This window comes from Hylobates moloch, unplaced genomic scaffold (assembly GCF_009828535.3).
Source record: "Hylobates moloch isolate HMO894 unplaced genomic scaffold, HMol_V3 SCAFFOLD_3, whole genome shotgun sequence".
In the NCBI taxonomy this organism is placed as follows: domain Eukaryota; kingdom Metazoa; phylum Chordata; class Mammalia; order Primates; family Hylobatidae; genus Hylobates; species Hylobates moloch.
In genome coordinates, this window is record NW_026652278.1 from 37,266,162 (window position 1) to 37,288,038 (window position 21,877).

Here is a 21,877-nt window from a genome sequence, read left to right on the forward strand (position 1 = left end):
TCTTTCTAGGAAGGACCCGGGTGGGATGGAGCAGATGTTTGGGACCGCAGCAGGCCTATAGATAGTACCCACCTCTTGCTGGCAAGGCCTGACCCACCAGTCCTGGGGAAATTGCAATCTCTGTTGGGGCTATGTCCTCAAAGTTGGTTACCTTGCTCCCGATGCTTCATGTGGGGAGTGACCTGGAAGGACCTTGAAGGATAAGTGGGGTTTGCATGATGACTGTTTGAGGACAAGCCCTCCGCATAGAAGAAAGTCCCTGAGCAACTGCACATGGTTAGCTTCCCTGTCCTCTGCCCGGATGAGCGTCCTGGACTCAGAGGTTCCCTGCCACTACCCACAAGCAGTGTTCCATTCAGTGACCAAAGGGACCAGTGGACATGGCTCGACTCCCTGGGTCCAAATCTCAGCTCCAGCACTTGCCAGCAAAATGCCCTGAGGAAATTAGCCTCTCTGTGCCTCAGTTCCCTCTTCTGTAAATGGGGATGATAATATCTTCTACCCCATCTGGTTGTTTTGAGAATCAAATGGATTACTATAGATAAAGCGCTTAGAGTGGTGCCTGGCACACAGTAATCAGTAATTATCTGATATTAATATTATCTTTAAAATATGTGAATCATCCCCAGCTTCCCATTGCCACTAGAATGAAATTCCTGACCATGGGCCTGTAATGCCCTCCCTTGAGTACCCCACCGTCCCTCTCCTGCCTGATCTTTGACGCTCTCTACCCTTCTCCCATCCTTCATCTCTATGCTCTGGCCTCACCAGCCATGTGCCCATCCCAAGACGTGCCCACCTCATAGGCCCCTGAGCACTCACACTTGAACTTGCTTTCTGTCTCCCTTGGATGCCCTTTCCCTAGGTCTTTGCATGGCTGTCTTCTTCTTATCATTTGAGTCTTATGTCAAGGGACACATAACAGGAAGACCTTCCGCCCTCCCCCTGCCAGCGCCTCCCTGTCCCCAAACCCTGCTTTATAACATTGGCAGCACTTACCATGACCTGAACTCTTTACTTCTATTTCTGTTTCATTTATTTTTGTCTCTGTCTAAGCTCTGTGGGAGCAGCAGTCTTTTTTTTTTTGTCTCATTTCTGCTTCCATGTCTCCAACACCTAGACCAGGGCCCGGCACATCCTAGGCAGGTAGCAAATATGCCCACTGCGTACCTGCAGCCAATGTCAATGGAAAGCCTGGGTGACAAGCCACACCGAGAGACTTTCCCAGGCTCTCAGTGCCACTTACAAGTCCTTCCCCTCCCTGTGGCTCTGTGACCTCTACTCTGAGAGGTGGCTGATGAAGGCAGATTCCCTGAGGATTTGCCAAAGCCACTGAGAATCGCTGATGAGTAAGTTAGGGAACGGTGAAGACTTCAGCCGCAGGGCAGCGGAATTCCTGCAGTTCCCTTTCCCTCCCGCAGCATTAACCCACGGTTTCCTAGTGCCAGGTGCTTAATTAGGGATTGGTGGTAAAAAAGATGACTAAGATTTCATCCTGCCCTCAAGGAGGTCTGTTCTCACAGCAGAGAAAGGTGAATGCCTAAAGAAAAAAACAGAAATGATAAACCGCTACAGACTTTTGTTCCTTGGTATCCTAACTGTGTTCTTTCATATCTGGTGTGCTTTTCTGACCAAAGATTTATATTATTTTCATCAAAGTTAACATAGGAATTTTGTTGACACAAGTATTTCATGTTATTAGGTAATTAGTAGGGTTGCTATTTTTGGTGAGTGATTGAGCTATAAACAATTTGAGCAAAAAATGTCAAGATGTCAGAAAAAAATGGACAGCTAAGTTATTCTATTTTTTGTTGTTGTTGTTTGTTTCTTCTTTCTTTATTTGTTTGAGACAGGGTCTTACTCTGCTGCCCAGGCTGCAGTGCGGTGGCATGATCACACCTCACTGCAGCCTCAACCTTCCAGGCTCAAGCGATCCTCCCACTTCAGCCTCCTGAGTAGCTGAGACTACAGGCCGTGCCACCAAGCCCAGCTAATTTTTTTTTCTTAATTGTTTGTAGAGACAGGGTTTCACCATGTTGCCCAGGCTGGTCTCAAACTCCTGAGCTTAAGGGATCCACCTGCCTTGGCCTTCCAAAATCCTGGGATTACAGACATGAATCACCATGCCCAGTTGTTATTCTTTATTCTATATGAATGTTTTTGGGGACAACAATATGATACCATCCCCACATTCTGTAGACAATGATGGGAGCCTCCCCCACTGCTGCTGTGCTAGTCCATTTGTGTTGCTCTAAAGGAATACCTGAGGCTGGCTGGTTTCTAAGGAAAAGAAGTTTGTTTTGGCTCACGGCTCCGCAGGCTGTCTGACAAGCATGGTGGCAGCATCTGCTCCTGGTGAGGCCTCAGGAAGCTTGCAATCATGGCGGAAGGCAACAGGAAGCCAGAACATCACATGGTGGGAGGGAGCAAGCGAGAGGTGGGGGAGGTGCCACACACTTTCAAACAACCAAATCTCTCATGAACTCAGAGCGAGAGCTCATTCACCAAGGGGATGGCGCTAAGCCCTTCTTGAGGGACCCACCCCCATGACCCAAACACCTCCCACCGGCCCACCTCCAACACTGGAGATTATGTTTCAAAATGAGATTTGAAGGGGACAAACATGCAAGTGATGTCAGCTGTTTTGTTTTGCTTGTAATTTTTGTTTTTGTTTTGCAATGAGAGCCCTGTAGAACTCAGACCTCCAACTCCCACCATCCTTCATACTTCCCAGGCAACTGTTTTTTCCTAGATCCTTCTCATTGCTTCTAGGAAAATTTAAACAGTCTTCCTTCTAGATTTTGAAAAGAACTGACTGACTATACGTAACTGTCAGCCTGGAGTTTTATTATTCAGCAAATTTCCACTCAAGGAAATACCAAGACAGGTTCAGAGAAAGTATGAAATTCACCTATTTTCAAAGGCCTGGAAGAAAAATTAGGCTCAAGGATTCCCCACAAGACACTGAAACCCCGTGCAAAAGTACACAGATATATATGCAAATAGAAATTTTAGAGTGCATGGGAGCACCCTCCTACAGGTCTAAAAGAAAATGAGGAGGTGAAGTGCAGTGCTGGTGAGCTGGAGTTGACTCCCCCCTACTTCAAAAGCCTGCAGTTTCCAAATCGAAAAACCTGGATAAGGTTTTGTAAAAGTTTGGAAAATACTTTCAATACAAAGGAAAATTTGGGAAGCCCAGGATATTTTGAAAATCTATTTTTACCCTCCCTTCCAATCCACAAACTCCTACTCTCTAGGTTTGGCAACTCAGAAAAGTTACGTTGTGTTTTTAGCAAGGGAAATCCTGATTCCTGAAAATTCCTGGAGTATTTCTATTCTGAACAAGCTTTTTTTTTTTTTTTGAAAATATTTAATTGACAAATAAAAATTGTATATATTCAAGGTATACAACGTGAAGATTTGATATATTATGTCTCGATCACCATAATCAAATTAATTAACACATCCATCACCACCCATGCTTACATTGGGGGGCTGGTGAGAGCACAAAATCTGTTCTTTTATCAAATTTCCAGTAAACAATACAGTATTATTAACAATGTTTTTTTTTTTAATTGTTGGAACATCCTTTGTCTTAACTCAGCATGCTTTAAAGCGTCTAAGGAGGCTGGGTGCCCTGGCTCACACCTGTAATCCCAGCACTTTGGGAGGCCGAGGCTGGCAGATCACCTGAGGTCAGGAGTCGAGACCAGCCTGACCAACATGGAGAAACCCCATCTCTACTAAAAATACAAAATTAGCTGGGCATGGTGGCACATGCCTGTAATTTCAGCTGCTGGGGAGGCTGAGGCAAGAGAATCGCTTGAACCCGAGAGGCAGAAGTTACAGTGAGCCGAGATCATGCCATTGCACTCCAGCCTGGGCAACAAAGGCAAAACTCCCGTCTCAAAAAAAAAAAAAAAAAAAAAGCATCTAAAGAAAGTATGGACCCATCATTGAAGTCGAGTGCTTGCCCTGTTGTTTCAGGGAGCCAGAGGGCCATTTTTAAGCAGGCCATGAGACACTGGGAGAAGCACACCTGTGTGACCTTCATAGAAAGGACCGATGAGGAAAGCTTTATTGTATTCAGTTACAGAACCTGTGGGTAAGTAAACGAAAGCGAGGCCACTTCTGCAGAATCAGATGGCTCATGAGTCTTGAGTTTTCTCTGTAAACCTAAGTATTTCCAAAGAGCTGTTATTTAGAGGAGTCCAGGGTTTGCTAGAAACTTTCTGCCCTCGGTGAAATTACAATCCAGTGGCAAAGCTGGTGGGTCAAAAGGAAGATTCCAGGAGACTCCATGAAGACGAGGGGTCCTGCCCCTAGGAGAGCAACAGAAGAACTGGTGGTGTGTCACGTGAAGACTTAAGGCAGTGGTTCTTAACCTCTTGGGGTTTGTGTCCCCATTTGGAATCTGATGAAGCGGTGGGCTTTCCTTCTTCAAGAATAGATGAATATGCATGTAAAATTTTGCATTTAATTTGAAGGACTCTACAGGCTTACAGACTTCCTTCAGAAAACATAATATATAATAAAATGACTGGCTTATGACTAAAGTTACCTGTTACGTTAATAAATATGTATGATATACTTTCCTACTGAAAGAAAAAGGTTCTCATGTTGGATCAAAAACCCAAACCCGGCCGGGAGTGGTGACTCACGCCTGTAATCCCAACAGTTTGGGAGGCCGACGCGGGCGGATCACCTGAGGTCGGGAGTTCCAGACCAGCCTGACCAACATGGTGAAACCCCGTCTCTACTAAAAATACAAAATTAGCCGGGTGTGGTGGCACATGCCTGTAATCCCAGCTACTTGGGAGGCTGAGACAGGAGAATCACTTGGAGCTGGGAGGCAGAGGTTGCAGTGAGCTGAGATCCCGCCATTGCACTCCAGCCTGGGCAACAAGAGCAAAACTCCATCTCAAAAAAAAAACCAAAACAAAACAAAAAACCAAACCCAACTACATGGTCTATACGTAAGATGATTACTGAAGAAAACAACCTAGAGAGGTTTAAAAGTAAAGGGAAAGAAGCCATACAGGTAAATGCTAACAAAAAGAAAGCTGGGATCACAATTTTAGTCATTGACTAGGTTTTCATTGTTTTGTCGTTTTTGTTTTTAAAGTCAGAAAATGTTAAAACAAAAGCTGAGACACTTTATAATGAGAAAGGGTATAAGCGACGGTGAGAATATAACTGTCATAAATCTTCATGCACCAAATAGCATAGCATCAAGGTCATAAAACAAGCCCCAGGGAATTCAAGGGGAAATTGACAGAAATGCTCAGTAGCCCGAGACTTAATTCATTTCTGTCAGCCCAAGTAAGTCAGTGTCACGTTGACCAAAAAATAAGTAGAGATTCACAGAGGATTTGAAAAATACAGTTAATAGAGTTGATTCTATAGGTCTGTCAGATTCTATAACCTCATAACACATTTTTTAAATGCCCATCTATTAAGCATTAAGAACATCTTAATGAATTCTAAAAGGCAGAAATAGCATTAAGATATTTTCTGATTGCAAAGCAGTGAAACTGGACATAACATAATAACAAAAATAGAATAAACATTAGCTGGTAAGTTAAAAGTCCCCCCATGCTTCCATTTTTATGGCTCTTAGGTCATAAAAACAGCAAGATTAAAATTGCAGAATGTCTAGATAATGAAAGCCCTATGGTTCAAAATAAAAGAGATATAGCTAAAGCTATGTCCGGACAAAAACCCACAGACTTAAATATCCACATCACCCGTTGACAATAGTGACAATGAAATATTCAATTCAAAGAAGCTAGTAAAAATAAATACAACCCACCACCACCACCACAACAAAATAAACCTAAGGAGAACACAAGGAAACAGACAAGGTGAAACATTTTAGGGCTAACAAATTCAAGAGTAAATTATTTGAATAAACAAACAAACAGAAAACAATAGATAAACCACTTGTTAGTTTAATTGAGACAAAATATGATCACGTAGAAATACGTAAGATTAAAAATGAAAATGGGAGAAATAGCCACAGATTCAGCAGAATCACAAAGGAGTAGTTTGCAAAACTCTAGGGCAAGAAGGGTGAAAATGTGGATAATGTGAAAGTCTTCAAGGTAAAAATAAAGTACTGGTACAGACCAAGAACTTTGAATGAAATTGAAGAACAGAGGGAAAAAGCCATCCCCCACAAAGCACCAGACCCAGAGTTTCACAGGTGAATTCTTTCAAAACTTCAAAAACAGATTATTCTGGTATACTTAAACTTTTTCGAGCATAGAGAAAGATGAATGCTTTCAAATTACTTTTGAGGAACTGTTATGGCATTGGTACCTTGAAATGAAAAGGATGGCACCAAATAAATAGAGAAAGAAAGGAAAACATGATAAAAAAGATAAGAAAGAAAAAATTATAGACTCATCTCACATGTGAATAGCCATGCAAAATCCTAAATAAAATGTTAGCACGTAGAATTCAGCAGCAGAAGAAAAGAAGAGGAGGCTGCCAAATACATTTATCTGGGGAATACAAGATTAGTTCAACATTAGGAAATCTATTCCCAAGATTGGTTGGTCAAAGAAGAGAAGCTATATTCATACCTCAATAGATGCTAAAAGGCACCTGTACAATACAACATGCAGTTTTTGTTTTAAAGAAGTAACCAAGGTAGCACAGAAATAGATGTCAAGGATAGATTCTTGCATTATATATATATAAGTATACATATACATTTATATAAATAACTTCCAACCAAAAGCCAATATCATGTTTATTGATGATACTTCTAGAAGCATTTAATTTTAGTTAAAATCATGAACAAGTTTAAGATGTTTAGGGTTACCACAATTATTTAGCATTGTTTTGGAATTACTAATTAATATAAACTAGACAAGAGAAAGAAAGAAACACTGTGAATATTGGCAGGAACAAGGCAATGTTTGCACTGATGGGAGGTAATGTGATTGTCTGCCTAGAAACCCCAGAATATCAATTGAAAAGCTGTTAGAAAAACAAGGAGACTCTATTAAGTGACCACAAAATTAATTAATTAACAAAAATAGGTGACTGCTTTTCTTTATACATGAAATAGTTTGATACACTTTTATGATGGGAAAAAATCACAACTTTAATAGAAACATAATAGATACTATATCTAAGACTAAACATAAATGTGCCAGACCTATAGGAAGAAAATGCTAAAACTCCCAGGAACCTAAAAAAAAAAAAGTAAAAATAGAAAGCATATTGCTTCCTGGTGTAGGGATACTCAACATAGTAATGATGTCAGAACTCCCTAAAATAAGCTGTACATTCATGCCTTTCTGATTTAAACACCAACATTTAGAGATATATACGTACATGTGTATGTATGCATACATATTTTTAGAACTTGAGCAAATGATACTAGAGTTTATCTGGAGGAACAACCATGTAGAGATAATGAGAGAGAGAGACAGAGAGAGAAAACAGTAATGACAGAGGTAGCTATCTAATGGTCTAGCCAAACATGCAGAATATTAAAATGCAAAAGGAAGATAATAACAAAACAGTTTGAAACTTAAGGGAAAAATAGATATATACAGAAAAGGGTCCAAAATCAATATACCTATACACAAATTTGGGTAACATTTTAAATGAGTGGGAGAAAGATCAATTAGTCAACTGGGATATTTGAATATTGGGGTAATTTAGATAACTCTGTGAAAAAAAAAAAAAACTGGAAGAAAGAAAAAATCCAAGAGTATAAGAAGGAAACAAGAGTAGATTTTATTTATAATCTTGAAATATGGATGACCTTTCTAAGCAGCACATAAGAAAATGAAGACATTTTATAATACTAATATTAAAAACTTTTATAATGCAAAAAGAAAACAAAGCAATACACAAAAACAAAGTCAAATGAGAACTAACAAAGTGAGCAAAATACTTGCAACACTCTTGACTAGTTTCCCTAATTTACAAAGGGTTCTTAAATATCAATCATAAAAAAATGGACAACCCAAAAGAAAACAGGGGTAAGAGGTGATCACATAGTTCATTAGTTCACAGAAAAAAAATAAAAATGTCACTTAAAATATGTGAAAAACTATCCAGCCTCAATGCAGTGAAATCCCATTTTTTACCTATCCAATTGGCAAAAATAGTTTGATAAAACCAATGTTGGCCAGGGTGAGGGAAATAGGACTTAAACATTTTTTTAGCTTCTGTGAGTAAACAGTAGGTGTATATATTTGTTGGGTACCCGAGATGTTTCGATACAGGCATGCAATGTGAAATAATCACATCATGGAGAATGGGGTATCTCTCCCCTCAAGCATTTATCCTTTGTCTTACGAACAATCCAGTTACGCTCTTTTAGTTATTTTTAAATGTACAATTAAGTTATTATTGACTATAGTCACTCTGTTTTTTGGTCAAATAGTATATCTTATTCATGCTTTCATTTTTTTTTCTTTACCCATTAACCATCTCCACCTTCCCCACCAGTCCCCCACTACTTTTCCAACCTCCAGTAACCGTCCTTCTAGTCTCTATCTACATGAGTTCAATTGTTTTAAGTTTTAGCTACCACAAATAAGTAAGAACATATGATGTTTGTCTTTCTGTGCCCGGCGTATTTCACTTAACCTACAGTTCCATTCCTGTTGTTGCAAATGACAGGATCTCATTCTTTTTTATGGCTGAATAGTACTTCATTGTGTGCTTGTACATATTTTCTGTGTGTACACATTTTCTTTATCCATTCAACTGCTGATGGACACTTACGTTGCTTCCAAATCTTAGCTATCATGAACAGTGCTGCAACAAACATGAGAGTGCAGATATCTCTTCAATAGACTGATTTCCTTTCTTTTAGGTAAAGAGAAAAGGGCTTTTAATATCTTACTAGTGAGTATATAAACAGACAACATTTTGGGAGTGCAATTTGACAGTATCTATTAAAATTTCAAATGCACATATCCTTTTATCCATGAATCCCATTGGTAGAAATTTACGCTACCATTTCTTTGTTTCATTTGCTGTTGTTTTTATTTGTTTTGCTTGTCATCCTCTCCCCCGAGGCCTTGTTAAAATAGCAAAAACTAGAGTTACAGCCCAGATGTACATTAGTAGAAGACTGATGAAATAAATTTTAGTATTACAAAAATATATATAAATATTATTTGAAAAAAATGATCGTGCCCAGAAGGGAGTCATCTCTAAGGCTCCTCTGATAATGACACCAAGTTGCATGCATTATAGACACTCATCTGCCTTCTTCCCCTGACTCTTCTCCTTTTCATTAAAAATGGCCCAGCAGGAACTCCAGCACCTTGCAGGTGGAGGGGTGGAGTGTGGTATGGACTTTATGTCAGAGACAGACCATATCTTTTGTCGGCTTTTCAAGAAGATTCATAACCACAAAAAGCTCAAGAACCATTTTTGGAGGGAATTTCTGCATTGGGTCATTGGGTGGGAAGTTGGACAATGAGAGCACTTTCACCTCTGAAATTCTGTTTCTTTTCTTTTTTTTTTTTTTTTTGAGATGGTGTTTCATTCTTGTTATCTAGGCTAGAGTGCAGTGGCGTGATCTTGGCTCACTGCAACCTCTGCCTCCGGGGTTCAAGCAGTTCTCCTGCCTCAACCTCCCCAGTAGCTGGGATTACAGGCACACACCACCACACCTGGCTAATTTTTGTATTTTCAGTAGAGACAGGGTTTCACCATGTTGGCCAGGCAGGTCTCAAACTCTTAACCTCAGGTGATCCGCCCACCTCGGCCTCCCAAAGTTCTGGGATTACAGGCGTAAGCCACTGCACCCGGCCTGAAATTCTGTTTCTTTTACATGCATATATGCACACACATACAGAGTGGGAGGGGGGACTTGCCTCTTGCTCTGAATGTCTTCTGACCTGCTGACCTGGGTATTCCCGCAATTGTCCAGCTGTTGCTCCTATGTTGGGCGCCGAGGAGGAGGCCCACAGGCCATATCCATTGGGAAGAACTGTGACAAGTTTGGCATTGTGGCTCACGAGCTGGGCCATGTGGTTGGGTTTTGGCATGAACACACCCGGCCAGACAGAGACCAACATGTCACCATCATCAGGGAAAACATCCAGCCAGGTAAGGAGGCCTGTGTGGAGTCTGGAAGGCACTGGTCGAGAAGGTGGCAACCTCAGGGACAGGAGGGAGGGAAGGAGGGGACTTGCTGGGAGCTGAGCAATGCTAATTGCCGAATATGGAGCAATGACTGTATTGTGCAGGCCCTTCTCACCAGTCTGACCACTGTCCATCTGTGGCTTCCTGGGAGGTCATCTGCCATAGCTTGTAGGTTGGAGCAGAATTTTCCGTGTTTTAAAGGACATGGAAATCTAACTCCATTTCCTGAAAGGAACACAGTCGACCAGAACACTGTTACAGCATCAGAGCTGATAAGCCAAAAAAAAAAAGAGTTCTCCTGGCTGCTTTTATGAGTTATTTTTGCTGACTTAGGCAACATATTTTCTGAAACTGAAATACAATTAGGACATGAACACACGTGAAAACAGTGTTTCTGCCTAGAAGCATTCTGCCCCAAGGCAGATAAAGTGTCTAGATAAAAAAAAAATACTTTCTTATGTCAAATAATTTTATATGGAAGTTAATATTGAGCATGAAAGTAGCTAGTTGAAGAATATGATTGCCTTACAAATGCTTTAGAGAATCTAAATTGTGAGCTATTTAGGATTGAACTTAACTCTCTGATTCATTTTCTTTTGTTTCTTCAAATTGCAAGATCAGGTTTTTGTTTGTTTGTTTTGTTTTTTTGTTTGTTTGTTTGTTTGAGTCTCGCTCTTGCTGCCCAGGCTGGAGTGCAGCAGCATGATCTTGGCTTACTGCAACCTCCGCCTCCTGGGTTCAAGTGATTCTCCTGCCTCAGCCTCCTGAGTAGCTGGGATTACAGGCGCCCGCCACCATGCCCAGCTAATTTTTGTCCTTTTTTTTTTTTTTTTGAGACGGAGTCTCGCTCTGTCACCCAGGCTGGAGTGCAGTGGTGCGATCTCGGCTCACTGCAAGCTCTGTCTCCCGGGTTCATGCCATTCTCTTGCCTCAGCCTCCCAAGTAGCTGGGACTACAGGTGCCCGCCACCACGCCCGGCTAATTTTTTGTATTTTTAGTAGAGACGGGGTTTTGCCATGTTGGCCAGGCTGGTCTCAAACTCCTGACCTCAGGCGATCCACCCACCTTGGCCTCCCAAAGTGCTGGAATTACAGGCGTGAGCCATGGCACCTGGCCCAGAGTTTTTTATTTTTATTTTTTATTTTTTGTGGGGGCAAGCAAGTTGATAACTAATCTGTCTGCAAACTTACTTTAAGAGGTTTGAGTGGCATTTGGGGATAGGTCTTGGGTGGTGAGGTTGGGAGAACACAGGGCTTGCTGGAAGTTTCAAATTTCTAAGTATTAAAAACAACAAGAACCACTACAAGCCCTGTTATTTGACTGATTGGGCCAAGAGAGCCCTGGGAAGTTGTTATGGGCCCTCCTTCTCCTTCCTCTGCCTCCTTTCAGGTGCCCAACTTGGTTTTCAAAGGGCTTAACACAGTGTTGTGTCACAGGTCAGGAGTATAATTTCTTAAAAATGGAAGCTGGGGAAGTGAGCTCTCTGGGAGAGACATACGACTTTGACAGCATCATGCACTACGCCCGGAACACCTTCTCAAGGTCGGAATCTATGCTTATGCCTCGTCTGTGTTTTACTGTGCCTGCGGCAGGCTTGGGTTGGATTCCTGGAGGTCTGCGGAGAGTGGGTCTCTGCATGCTCCTAGCACGGCTGGCCTGTCTGTCCTTGAAATACAGTGGCCTCTGGGCTGCAGTGAAATATAATCTAATCAGGTTCCTGTTAATAAGATTGAATCCCATTGTGAAGCTGGCATTCCATCACGCCCTAATGTCACAAGCAGCAAACTGGAAAAGGGAAATTATCGAGAGGTTGGCTGGGATAATAACTTAGAGGCTCTGTGTCAAATTTCCAGTGGGTGGGGGGAGTCTTTTGTAGAAGCATGGTGGTGCTCACCAATTCTCCTAGCAGAGGTTTGGTTTAATTGGAAACTAGGCGGTGTCAGGGCTGGGAGGGCTGTAAATCATCGATTCATTTTAGAGGTGAAGACAATGAGGCTCCAGCCAGCTCTCAGATGCACAGGTAGCTGAGGACTGGAGTGAGAGCAAGGACCCAGGTTCCCACCTGCAGATCACAGATGATGGAAGCTGCTGTATTCAAGTAGGGCTGGGCCATTTATTTATGGCTGGCATAGGCAGGTTCTGTTCTGATGAGCTGTTCTGGTATGCTGTGCCTAGCAGACATTGAAGATTTTCAGTATTGTCCCTGCTTCTAGACCCTGTAAGTGCTTTGTGTGCAGAAGTTTTTCCCTACTTGTCCCAGTTTTGTAGTTCTTTCTACCCTTGAGTTAAAGGAGGCACAGAGAACAACTATTTTCTCTCTTGGTACTTTCTCTTCAGTCTCCTGTTAAAACCAGCTGTTTGCTTGTTTATTTATTTAATCATTTCCCCAAAAGGATCTGTGGTGACTTCCAATATACACATGAGATAACAAAGATAAATAATAGGTGAGAAAACTGGGGGAAAGGAAAAGGAAAAAATACAGCTAGAAAGCTAAGTTGAGGCCCAGAATAAGTTTAGTGCTCAGAGTATATGCTGTGAGGTCATGTACACTTGGTTAGAGTTGGCAGCAAATCCTGCCCTGTGCTTCCTAGCAGTCACAGCAAAGAGGGAAATAATCCATTCCATGAGTCTCTATGTCCATAAAGATGAAAGGAATTCATTTGCTCAGAAAACATATGGCTCTTGGGAGTGAAAGGGAAACTGTTTGCCAAGGGCTCCTTGGTTCTTGGGTAAGGCTGCCGAAAGCATCCTGTTGATGAGTTTGTTGATAGGACTATGGGAGAAATCCTCTAAATCTCAGCATCCCAAGTTCTCAAGGGGTACTGTTCCTCTGGCCACACAGCTGCTTTAGTCATGATCTCTATCCTGCACCTAGAAATGAGCTCTAATGGGTGGAGTTGTGTTAAAGCTGGCATCTTTGACAGCACTTGGGAGTGGCATGAAATTGAGCCTTCTTGGCCTCTTTGACCTTCTCCTGGCTCTTTTCCAAAGATAGTAGAAGAAACATGGTGTGATGAAGAGACCACCAAACTGAGAGGCAGAAGCCAGGTTCTAGTCCTAGTTCTCCTGTGACCCTTGCCTTTGAGGGAGGCAGACAGTAATTAGGGGCAGCTGTGTGATGGTTAAATCTCCACCTCCACAGTCCTTGGTTTCCTTGTGAGCGGGTTGGACTAGATGTTCTCTGAGCCCCTTCCAGCTCCAACCTTTCATGTTGCAATTTCTCAATCTGGTGCAGATGGGTGAGGGGTTGACAGATATGATCTCATTCACTGCCATACAGGAAATCCGAAGCTGGAAGGGCCTCCTCTTCCAGATTAGGAAACTGAGACATTGAGGGATCCACCCTGAGGCTGTATGCAGGGAGTCTCAGGACGCCAGTGCGGTGTGCAGATATCCAAGGGGGAGGCGGTGCTTGGGTCTTGGGGTGGGCTGATTCACCTGTTTGGGAAATGGTGCAGGGAATAGCCAAAGGCCCACCCCATCATCCAGGAGTTACAAGCTGCTACTAGAGACCAAGTGTCAATTCTGTCAGGGAATCTACGTTAAGTTGGCCCAAGGGAGAAGTTTTTCCTTGGGTCTTGTTTCTGTAGCTGCCATAACTCTTCATATTGCTTTTTAATTTATCTATTAATAATTATTAATTTATATATTCATATGTATCTGTTGTATTCTCTTCTCTGGCAGTAGACTGAGATCCTTGAGGACAGAGACTATCTCATTCTTTTCTAGTCCCCAGCACCCAACATAGTGCCTGGCACCTAGTAGGTATTCAATAGACATTTGCTAAATGAATAAATTAATGAATGAGTTCAAAGGGGCCAGGAGGACCTGCAATTTTGGGGAATAGGTGAGGGTAGAAATTTCCATTATGCTCACTGCAGTTCTTTCCATGTGCTCACAATGCGATGGCTACTTTATTAAGGTGAATCTATAAGTCTGTACCATGTAGGGCATTTGTGTGCTATAGGAACTGTACTGCCTTCTCACTGCCTGCTCCCTGCCAGGCACTGCCCAAGCTCTGGAGCCAGAGGCCAGGACAGGATGCAGGCAGGGGATCTTCCAGCACCAGCGTTTCTTTTCTTGTCGTTCTTTTTGAAATATATATATGTATTTTTTTTTCTAGGATTGCTAGCTCATAATGCCATGCCTTTTGTCCCTCAGGGGTTAACCATTTCTAATGCTATTGTCAATGTGAACCATCAGCCCAGACCAGTGGAAATCCATGGGCCAAACCCATGAAATAAAAATTCCTCATCAAAAGTCCCCAGAATCTCTAGGAGGGAGATCAGCAGGGGCAGCATACGGGAGGATGGGCAGCTAGGAGCAGAGCAGCTCGCCGAGGGCAGGCGGCCCCTCCTGCTACTGTTACATTAGCTACTGCTGCAGAGCAACTGACCCCCAAGCTTAGTGACTTAAAACAGTAGCTTATTATTTTTGATGATGCTGTGGGTTAGTTAGTCAGGCTTGTTCTTCTCTGGTCTTTCCTGGGATCACTCACAGCAACAGTCATCTGACAGATTGATTGGGCTGGGGAGTCCAGGATGACCAGTCACACGCCTGGCACTTGGTGCTGCCTGTTCATGCCCTCTGTTCTCTCTGGGAGCCCCTTGGTTCTCCTTCATGTGGCCTCTCATCCTCCAGTAGGCTAGACCAGGCTTTACACTGCATGGGGACTCAGAGTTCCAAGAGGGCAAGCGGGGAAGCTGCAAGCCTCTTAAGGCCCCAGCTCTGGAACTTGCATGACATCACTTCTACCACATTCTATTGGTCAAAGCAAGCCACAAGGCCAGCCCCAAACTCAAGCGAGTGGAGAAATAGACTCCACCTCTTACTGGGAGGTATGGCAGCTTCACGTTGCAGTAGGATATGGCTATTAGGAGGAGTGACTTTTTATTTTAACAATCTGCCACTGCTGCCTTCTCACCTCTGCCCCAGAGTTCAGAATGGTTTCAGCAAATCTGTTTTGTTGCAGGTGGATAATTTCATTGTCCTTTCTGCCAACTTTTTACCTGGATTTTCAGAAAACAATTTTGTTCACTGGGTTTTTCCTGGGGGCTTTTCTATTGGCATTTTGTCAATAGTTTCCCCACTCCCAACTCCATGTCATTACTTCTGGTCACAAAGACCCTGAAGCTGACCTGTACCTCATGTTGGATTCTGTAAAAGAGCAGAATAGAGCCCATGGAACATATGCTGATCTGGGGAGGTGGGCAAATGCTATACCCTGCTGATGGGAAACTCAATCTTTGTGTCTCTTTATGATTGAGCTGTCTCCTTCCAACTTTATTCTCTCTAGTTTATTGCAGTTCTTCTCCCCTCCCCCTTGGTTGGACCCAAGCTGTGGGGAGCGGTCTCTTTGGAGGTTTTGCTGGGCAAAGATCCAGGAGATGAGGAGACAGTTCTCTTGTACAGGGGCCTCTTTGTTTCAGAACTCAGAGCTGACAGTTTTATTCCCGGAGGCATCTGCTGAACTCTGTCTTAGCTTAGCAGAATGTCAGTGCTAAGAGTTGTCCTACATGAAAGAGGGAAGGAACGTCACCGCTGTGGCTTACCCAGGGGACGGCTCTTGTAGTAAACAGCTGGAAGCTCTTGCTGGCAGCTTACGATATGCAAGGGAGGACGTCCAGCACCAAAGAGCGGTCTGAGTGTGAGCCAATGTTGTTCCTGATGTTTTGGTTTTTGAAGTCTGCAATGTTCTTAGCTCTATAATTTAATGCATCATAAGGCCTACTGTTCCTTGGGCAGCAGGAAACACTGGCTGGAAGGAGGAGGATTCCCAGAGGTGAGCTCCAGGCCTGCCTCTCCATGACTAGCTCTGTGCTCTGGGAAAGTCACTTAAGCTCTGCAGGCTCAGTCTTCTCCCCTGTAGAGTGAGAGCTCTTGTGATAATGGCACCTGACTCCTAGGGTGTTATGAAGATGAAATGAGATGGTGCAAGGAAAGTGCCCAGTGCAGGGCCTGGCACATCGGAAAGTCCTATGAACGATGAGTAAGTGCAAGAACATGGCCTCTATGCCCCAGGCCCACTGGCAAAGTCATCTACGTGATGTGGCCAGGTAGCGTGGGGTGCTTAGAGACTGTGTGATCCCTATGCTTGTGCTGCAGAATGCCTTTCTGCAGGGGAACCAAGAAAATAATTACAAAAGGACACACCTTTCGTTAGGGCAGAAGTGCCTGTTTTTGGAGTAGCTAATGATTGAATTTAGGATTTTCTGCAGAGTCATCACTTGTGGTTTAAAATGTGGTAAAGTCAGTGAGGGAGGACAAGCATTCCACTAAAGTTTCTCTACAGGAGTCCAGACTCAAAAATGAGGCTATGGGAGCTAGAGAAAGACAGGTCAAGGGTTACATGTTGGGTACAGAGATGCTGAAAAGGAAATCAGCAGATGATCTAGACTCCCACAGGCTAAGGTTGGAAAGTGAGCTTGAAATCTGATTTAGAAAAAAAAAAAGTCTGCACAAAAACAAAAAGATAACGAAGTGATGTAACCAGGAAGAACCAGGGGTAATAGGTATTTTCTAATGTAGTGCAGAATTTAGGGAAATAGAAACAGTGCTTGAAAGAGACAGAGAGAGAGAGAGAGAGAGAGAGAGAGAGAGAGAGCAAGTATGCACAGCTAATAGCTAGGTGACGTATGTACATTTTTGCTTCCATTTTGGATGTAAATAACTATTTTGCAAAGTTTTTAAAAGACAGTGCTTTATCCTGGTTGCATAATTTAATTCAAGAAGCATTTTTTTGAGGTCTGCTGTGCTCTAATTTCTAAGGACAGAGATAAAACACCCAGTCTCTCTGCTTGAGGAACTTATTTTTAGCAAAGAAGACAAATACCATCACTCCTTTAAAAAGACAATACAGTATGATAAGAAGAGACTACACAAATGGATAAGACCCAGAGCAGGGAATGACAAACTCCAGATGGGAGGAGTAGAAAAGGCTTGGGGAAGACTTTTAATCGAGAAAGACATCTGATGGGGTTTTGGAGAATGAATAGGAGTTTACAAATAGACAAAAAAACAGAGGGCATGGGCAGCCTAGGGAGTGGATAGCATGTGAGAGGACATATTTGGGGCCTACAAGGAGCTTAGTGTTGCTTAAAATAATGACATATGCTTTATTTGTGTTAAGTATTCTTTTGGTTATGGGATTAAAGAGTCAGGCTGGAGAGGAAGGCAGAAGTCAGTGAGCAAACAGCCTAGAGATCCAAGTGGTGACTGGAAGTTGGTGAAGCATTCTAAGCAAAGAAGGCACATGCCTCCCCTTGCATTTGGGGATGATTCCATTGCAGCATTGTGGCCAAGGGGAGCAGTAGAGTAGAAGTGGCTGAGTCTACAGGGAGGGAGGCCAGTTAAGAAGCTACTGGAAAGAGTTCAGGAATGGGGTGTTGATCACTTGAGCTATGGCAATGGTCTGGGAACAAGGAGGAGGGTATGGGTTCAAGGGGTGCAAAAAAGGTATAGTGGGCAGGACCTGGCTCCTGGTTTGGTAGGAGAGTGTGAGGGAGAGGGAGGAGCTGAGAATGCCCTCAGATTCAGGCTCAGGAGACAAGGATTATGGAATGAGCAGGAGAAGGATGGAATTGTGATAAATTTGGTTTTGAGCATGTTGGATATAAGAGGCCCATAGGACAGCCCAGGGGAGGTGTTACGAGGCATCTGGGGCTCAGCAGAGGATCCTGGGCTGGAAACAGAGGATTAGCTGTGAGGCTGCAGATGATGGTTAAAAGCCATAGGAGCAGATGGAACGTGGAAAGAGAGGACAGAGGGAGAGGGCAGAAACCCAAGGGGCATCATTGAAGGAGAAGCAGAAGTGGTTCTTGTCTCATTGCTCAGAGAGAGCCGTGGTCTGAACCCAGGGAGAAGACAGTGAGGAGGGAGGAGGGCATCGGAAGTCCCAGTGCTGGAGAGAGGGCAGACGGAGATTGGAAGGTGTCCACTGGCAGATGAGTGGTGACCATTGCTGATGGGGTCAGATCACAGTTGGATTGAGGAATGAATCAGAGGTGAGCAGTTGGGGATTGGAGACAATACTTTCTAGAAACTTGGTTAAGAAGGGAGGGAAAGAAACAAGGTGGTGACTGGAGGAGGTGCTGATTCAAGGAGAGGCCTAACATCCAGGAGAGGCCCCAGATAGAGAGTCTGGAAGCAGAAGAGGAGGCTCAGAGCTGGCAGCAGACAAGGCAGCAGGCGGGGTGTAAACCATGCCCACAACAGGGCCAGCGCTCAGCTGGCAACCTGGTTTCCACTTGTCTAGTTTAGAAATGAAATTGTCGTTTTAGATTTCAGTCAAGTAGGAGTAGAATAAGATGTTAGAGATAGAAGGGGCTGCCATGACCATCTCAACAGATTTCTTATTGTTTAGTGGGGTAAACTGAGACTTAGAGAGGCTCAGAGAGGGGGAGGGTCTTGTCCAAGCACACGCAGGCCTAGTGTAGAAATCTCTAGTCCAGGGCTCTTTTCACTACTCTTATTCTCTGCATTTATCTCATTTTCCATCTGATTTCCCTCTTACCAGCAGGGCCTCCAAACTCTGACCACCAGTTCATCAACCTGCACTTGCTGACCAGCCCCTGAGAGTCTCACATTGGACCAGTTCCCAAGCTCTCCCTGGGGTGGCTCCAGGACTTACCTACTTAAGTACTTCCCAATGCACAACTGCAGGGGGCGCCACTCACACCATGATCTCTCTAAGTGGAGCTCCCTGCAGTTGTGCAGCATGGTGGCTCCGGGGCCTGGACCTGTCGGGGCTTCATGAAAATGCTCAGGACACATCCCTAAGGAAGCCCCTGGGCTACTGCACTAGGGCATATTTTTACACTTGGCAGAATCATCTTCCCACTGGAAAGCGAGTAGGCAGCTGATGAGATGGAATGTGAAAATGCTAGCATGAGCGAAGGAAACCTCTTCAGTCATGCCAGCCCGGGAGAGGCAGGCCAGGGGGCAGGAATGTCGTTGGGGTTATGGGCAAGGGCATGAAGCCTGGAAATCCCAGCACGGACAGCCTAATGGCCTTGACTTTTCTTTCTCTCTCTCTTTTTTTCCTTCCTGTAGAGGAGTTTTCTTAGACACCATCCTTCCCCGTCGAGATGACAGTGGCATCAGGCCAACCATTGGCCAGCGCGTGCGGCTCAGTCAGGGAGACATAGCTCAAGCCCGGAAGCTGTACAAATGCCCAGGTAACTGAGCCGTGGGGACTGCCAGCACCTACCTAGCATCTCCAAAGCACAGTCCCTGTGCTGGGAAAACAACTTGGGGGACCTAAAGGGACTATTCCTTGGCAGCTTTAATTTCTGGTGTCCCTCTGGTAGGAGGTACTAGGCAGTACAGAAAGGTGAAATGGTGACATGGTGGCAGGCAGTGAAGAGAATAATAGGTCTTAGAGTCCATAGGCAATTTCATGAGAGGCTTCAGACTTCTCTGGCAAAGCCTTTGTGTCCAGAAGGGGAAGAAGGCATAACAGAACAATAGTAAATAGGAGTGTACTTCAGTGTGTGCCCCAGAACAGTAAGAGCACCTCTCCTATCTCTGGGACTAGGGGATGTGGGTTTGGAAAAACAAGAACCAAGCTGGATTTTGCAGGAAGACAAAGAGTGAGGGAGAATGCTTTTGGGAGGATGGGGGTCAGTTTCCCAAATGCTACAAGGTGGAGGGAGTCTCAGTGCTATTAACGAGCTTGTTGCTTTGGTCTTGGGGCTTTCCTGGCCATCCAAGGTGCTGGTCAGTGGCCAGGAGTCTGCCACTGAAGATGGGACAATACGCTGGAATTGGAGCAAATGCCTATTCCCCGGCCCGTGTGGAAGCGTTCCTGCCCCTTGAATTTGTCCCACTTGTCTTCCATCCCCTTGGCTTCAGCATCATCATCATACACACACCATCTGAGCTCTTCTAGACCCCTTTCAGCTCTTGAGCCTCAGTGTAAAGCACTGGTTAGGGCAGCTGAGTTTTTACTAGTGATGGGTCAGAATCCATTTCAGTGGTTTTAGGAGGATAGAAGGAAGTTCCATTACCAATAGCCTTTCCCAAACTTCCAAACCAGACACAGAGTTTGATCATGGGAGGAGGTATTTGAAGTGAGGACCATCTTAGAAAATCTGGGCTGTCACATTACCTTACTAAGCAGGACCTGAGGGATGCAAAGGGCTGTGTGGGGCTTGCTTCCTCAAGAAACTTTAGAAAATATGTCCATCCAGCTATTAGTCATCTGGGGTCGTGTTAGGGCTGAAATACAGGACACACATATCATATAACCTTGCTGAATCGAATGGGAAACCTTATAGCATACCCTGGGAAATGCCATCGTATTTATTCAGTTATAACATTTATGCTGCTCACTTCCCAAAAGGATTCACAGCAAAATACCGTGGAGCCACACAGTAATGTATCTGTTCTTGCAGAATGTTGATGATTATTCTAAAATAATTTCCATGGAACTCTTGGGGGTGTTGACTGCCAGGCATAATCCTCATGATGCCTGGCAGTTGTTCAGTAACGTGATACTGAAGCCCCGACATCCAGGATTTCCTGAGGCCGATAATGGGCGGTTCTCCACATATCCCTTCCTGCAGCTCCAGAAAATATGGAGCTTCCAGTAGTCCCGAGTAGTAACTGAAAGCTCAGTCAGTTGCCATGCAAAGGTTGAACTGCATGTAAGGAAAAGATACCTAAGGATGCTGAATCTCCACATGTTAGGGTTGGCCACATAAGAGGAGGGGCTCTCAGCAAACCAGTGTCTTTGTCTTTGGAGTCTGAATCCCTAGGCATTAGAGAAATACAAAACCTGTAGTTTCCAAGGATTCATACAGGTACCCTTCATTTGTGAGGACAAATTAGGGGAAATACTTTTCACATACATAAAGACTAGGTTCTAGACTCGTAACCAACCCTCAAACATTCAAGGGCAGAATAGCCTGCTATAGAAGATTCCAGCTCCCTGTGCCTCTGCATTTTTTTGTTTTCTTGACTGCTTGATAGTTCTTTCAGAAGTGAGTAGCAGAAAAAGAAGAGGAAAGATTTAAACTAATAGCTGAAATAAGTTTCAAAGCATTTTTTTCTTTTCGTCTTACCTACTTGCACTTTTTTTTTTTTTTTTTTTTTTTTGAGACACGGTCTCACTCTGTCACCCAGACTGGAGACTGGAGTGTAGTGGCGCAGTCTTGGCTCACCGCACTCTCCACCTCCCAGCCTCCCAGGCTCAACCGATTCTCCTGCCTCAGCCTCCCAAGTAGCTAGGATTACAGGTGCACCCCACTACCACCCAGCTAATTTTTGTATTTTTAGTAGAGATGGGGTTTCACTATGTTGGCCAGGCTGGTCTCAAACTCCTGACCTGAAATGATCCACCTGCCTTGGCCTCCCAAAGTGCTGAGATTGCAGGTGTAAGCCACCATCCCTGGCCTCTACTTGCACTTTCATGTTCTCTCTGCCACCGATATTATTATTAGCAATAATAATGGCTACTATATATGAAGCACTCACTATGTGCCAAGCACTGAGCTGATCCATTTTATGTAATGCACACGATTTCACTAAACCTCTCAGGTATGTCCTGCCCATCTTACAGATAAGAAAATGAAGGTCCAGCAAGTCTAGGAAACTTGCCCAAGCCACACAGCTGGCCAGAGAGCTAAGATTCATGACTTCTAGGCCATGCTTAGTCCTGAGAGCCTCAGAAGAAATTCCTGGGCATTCCTTTTTGGCTCCCAGGTCCTACTTGTGCTTTTGTTAGCCAGAAAACATCAATCTGCTTGCT

At 43.9% G+C, this 21,877-nt stretch overlaps 1 protein-coding gene across 1 annotated transcript in view; it reads left to right on the plus strand.

Annotated features, from left to right (window-relative positions):
* Positions 1 to 21,877, plus strand: part of TLL2 (tolloid like 2) — a 150,853-nt gene that overhangs the window by 83,531 nt on the left and 45,445 nt on the right. Inside the window, exons 5-8 of the mRNA XM_032135543.2 lie at positions 3,988 to 4,105; positions 9,914 to 10,092; positions 11,565 to 11,670; positions 19,180 to 19,304. Of these exons, the coding sequence (XP_031991434.1) occupies positions 3,988 to 4,105; positions 9,914 to 10,092; positions 11,565 to 11,670; positions 19,180 to 19,304 (528 nt within the window). The remainder of the gene's footprint in view (positions 1 to 3,987; positions 4,106 to 9,913; positions 10,093 to 11,564; positions 11,671 to 19,179; positions 19,305 to 21,877) is intronic.